The following is a 3,760-nucleotide window of genomic DNA, read 5'->3' as shown; positions in this document are numbered from 1 at the left end:
GAAACCTCCCAGACTGATTCCGTCACTTTCCAGACCGGGGAAACCTGTCCGAGACAATGAGGTGCAAAGCTACAGGGAACTTGCACCGCGGGGCTGGGGCCGGACTCGTAGGGCGTTTTTCCCACTACCTGACCACATCCAACCTACAGACCCAACCGGTTGTTAGAAACAACAGTCTATTACCATCAAGGCAGACCTATCTCTGAAGCATTCAAAGCGCTTCGACATTTATTTTTGTCACAAAACCCCGACAGGGAAGGCTAGACATTTTCATTAATAAGTAGAAAGACGGAGTTGAGGGGCGGAGCAAGGCCTCTCTCAACTCTTCTACTGGCTACACTAACAAAAAAAAATCCCGGGCTCGTACTGACCCACGGTTTTGAAACAGGGGAAAATGACTTTTTAAAAACGACAACCGCAGGGACACCGCGTTCCCACCCCACCTGCGGCCAGTCGAGACGGGGCCGGACCAGCGAGGCCGGACCAGCGAGGCCGGACCAGCAAGGCCGGCGGGCGGGGGGCGCGCGCAGTGCGCAGGCGCGCACCTGTCCAGGCGCAGGGGCCTCGTGCCCGCGCGCCGCGCCCGCCGCCCGCGCGCCCGCGCCTCTCCCGGCTTCCCCCTCACCTCGCTGCTCTCTCCGCCCTCCAGGCCCCGCCTCGCCGCTCCCGGTCTCCTCCCTGCAGTCGCCCGTGGCTCCGCGGGCGAACTGCGTGTTGCTGCGTCATCGCCAGTGGCCGGTTTGAATGAGCCTCTTGTCGCAGCCCCGCTGCCGCCACCGCCGCGCCTCTGCCTCGGCCGCCGCCGCAGCTTCTTCGCGTCCCTTTGCCTTCGACGCTCCTGCCAGGCCCAGCCTTCCTGCGCCGCCGCCGCCCCTCGCGCCTCGCCATGCCGCTCTACTCCGGTGAGCTCCCTCCTCGCCTCCTGCCCAGCCCGGCGCTAGGCCTCGGAGTAGGCCTGGCCTGCGGGGCGGGCGCCCAGCCGAGCCCTGGGCGGGGGAGGAGACAGGGGAGGCGTGTGTGTGGGGAGGTGACTGCGGCATGGGGATGACCCCGGCCCCTTTCTCCCTGCCAGTTCCGAGCCCTGCAGCTCGAGGGAGCGCTCTCCCTCCTGGGCCGCCAGGTGGGTGGGGTGGGAGCGGGAGTGGAGATGGAAGCAGCGAGCGTTGGCCTCTCCGAGTGGTGACTCTGCAGAATAGTTTCTGCCGCTGTCCTCGTGGGCCAGGAAAGGCGAGGGTGTGTCCCGGGGACCAGGCTGGAGGGGTGCTGGGGTTTCCCTGGGCTCCTCGGTGGTAGCTGCGGAAGGGAGCGGCCAGGAGGGGCAGTCTGAGGCCAGGGAGGGATCGAGGGACCGGGGAAGTGAGGTTGGCCGTCAGCGTTCTGGGGGTTTCCTTCTATAGCATCCTTGCCTTTGGCTCAACCGCCCTTTTTGTACCAATTTCGGTTTTATCCCGAGGCAGATTGCGAATTTATCTTTTTGCTTCGTTTTCATTTTATCACACATTGTGCTTTGGGCTTCTCTGTCCCGAGCATAATGTTAGCTTTGAGAGGTAGGTGAAATACAAATATCCATGGGCGTCATTTCCTTTTGATTGGCGTTTGACAGCGTTATTTTGCATAACGGCAGTCCGAGGTACTGGCCAGGGGTCACATTTTTTCTTAGTTAAATGGACCTTGCTAGTCTTATTCAAAATGGCACCTAAAATGTATGTGGTGGCTCCGGTTGGTTATGGATCTGTGATTCATTGGCCATCCTTGACTCTCAGTCATAATTCGTTTATTGAAGATTCAGTACTTTCAAAGAATAATATGAAACAAAAGAGTAATGTTTAATCTCGAGGTGGATTCTTGACTTTCTAGAATCTTGAATCGAATGCCTTCATAGTGATTGCTTAACCTCTTTCTGAGGCCACAATGATTAACAGTAGAATGGTATATTCTGTTTATGCAATATAAAATTGAGGGGCATTAATTAACTAATGGCGGTAAATACCCAGAGTATACTACTACTACTAAAACACACTGGTAGACTCACATACAGCAAAACCAGTCCCTCTCTTTGTTCCCCTCAAAAATGCATGTACTCACCAAACTATCTTAAAAATTGAGTTCTGGGCCAGCCGGGCTGAGTGGTTGAGTTCGTTCGCTGAGCTTTGGCGGCCTGTACCTAGATCCCGCTCATTGGGCGGTCCTGAGGCAGTGTCCCACATAGAGGAGCTGGAATGACCTACAACTAGGATATGCAACCATGTACTGGGGCTTTGGGGAGGGAAAAAAAGAGGAAGATTGGCAACAGGTGTTAGCTCAGGGCCAATCTTCCTCACCAAGAAGCATATCTTAAAAAAAAAAAAAGATTCTTTTAAAAAAAGAGAAAATTGAGTTCCATCTTAAATATTTAATCAGATCTTTTCCTCATTTCCAAAATGAGGGAATTGTAGATTTCTAAGGTTTCTTCCTTTGACATCTCCATATTGAGAATCTGTATTTTCAGGTTCTGCAAAAATGAGAACATTTTAAGTACCTTTTCTTAAGTTTTAGTAGCACATAAAATATTCAGATTCTTGTATGGTTAGGGATAAGTGCTAGAAAAATTAATGAACACCTGTGTGCCTGGCACAGGGCTATTGTTTTTATACATGGTACTTTGTTTTAATCTTCAACGTAATCCTGTGATACTGATCTGATTCTCCTTTATGGGTAAGCAAAGAGTTTAAGTAACTTGCTGGTGGTGACACAGCTAAATAAATTGCAGGTGGGTTTCTCTTCATTATTTCTAATACTGTTTTGGTTTAGTCTCATCGCTTGCTTATATTATTGTAATATATTTCTAGCTTATCTCAGTGATTACAGTTGTGCTCCCTTCAAACCTCTTTTCCCTGATGCTGCTAAAGGGATCTAATGTTCAAACCAGACCAACATGGCCTGTATAAAAACCTTTCAGGGGTTGCTCACGTCCTACAGCATAAAGCCCCGTACATTTTAGCGTGACTTATGTTATCTTCCTTGACTTGATCCTTGGCCAGCTTCCAGTTTCAGCTGCTTGCTCTTCACTCTGGGAATTACTTACATCTCGGAACACACTATGCTGCTTTATACTTTTGAATGTTTTTCTTGTCTTTTCCAGGAATGCTTTTATTCGCTCTTGTTTTCTGGCTAACATCTAATTTTTTCTTTGATGCTCAACTCAAAGTTGATAGTGATAATTCAAAGTTATCACTTCCTCCAGGGAATCCTTCCTCACTCATGAAGCTTTGCTCTGTACTCCTGTAGCATTTATAATATTTATATTGTTAATTATCTTAAGCTTTTTCCCTGTCTCTCCTTGAGTAAACTATAAGTTTGTTCATAGTTTCCCTAATGCTTGTTACTGGGCTTATTGAATGAGTGCTAACCACATTAATTGAACTGGTGAAAGAATTGAGATTTGGAGTCAGAGTCAGTTTTTCATATTCTGATTTTAGTAGTTGGAAATCAGACCATTGTTAGTTTTGAGATTCTCATTTTGAGTAGGTATTAATTTTTCAGTGGAAACAAACACTGTTTATCCTTGAGTTTATTTATTTTTACATATTTTAAAAGTTAGCTATTTTATGAGGCTGATTGAAATTTTTTTATTGTGGTACAGTATATGTAACATAAAATGTACTGTTTTAACCATTTTTTTCTTTTTTGTGTGTGTGAGGAAAATTTGCCTTGAGCTAACATCCATTGCCAATCCTCCTTTTTTTTTTTGCTTGAGGAAGATTAGCCCTGAGCTAACATC

At 47.9% G+C, this 3,760-nt stretch overlaps 1 protein-coding gene across 1 annotated transcript in view; it reads left to right on the top strand.

Annotated features, from left to right (window-relative positions):
* Positions 1-714: 714 nt before the first annotated feature.
* USP14 (ubiquitin specific peptidase 14) overlaps positions 715-3,760 on the top strand; it is a 33,386-nt gene continuing 30,340 nt past the window's right edge. The window contains exon 1 of the mRNA XM_046672136.1: positions 715-902. Within this exon, the coding sequence (XP_046528092.1) occupies positions 887-902 (16 nt within the window). The 5' untranslated portion in view covers positions 715-886. The remainder of the gene's footprint in view (positions 903-3,760) is intronic.

Source organism: Equus quagga, chromosome 9 (genome assembly GCF_021613505.1).
Source record: "Equus quagga isolate Etosha38 chromosome 9, UCLA_HA_Equagga_1.0, whole genome shotgun sequence".
In the NCBI taxonomy this organism is placed as follows: domain Eukaryota; kingdom Metazoa; phylum Chordata; class Mammalia; order Perissodactyla; family Equidae; genus Equus; species Equus quagga.
Note: the sequence above shows the minus strand (reverse complement) of the source record. Positions and strands in the feature narration are given on the sequence as shown.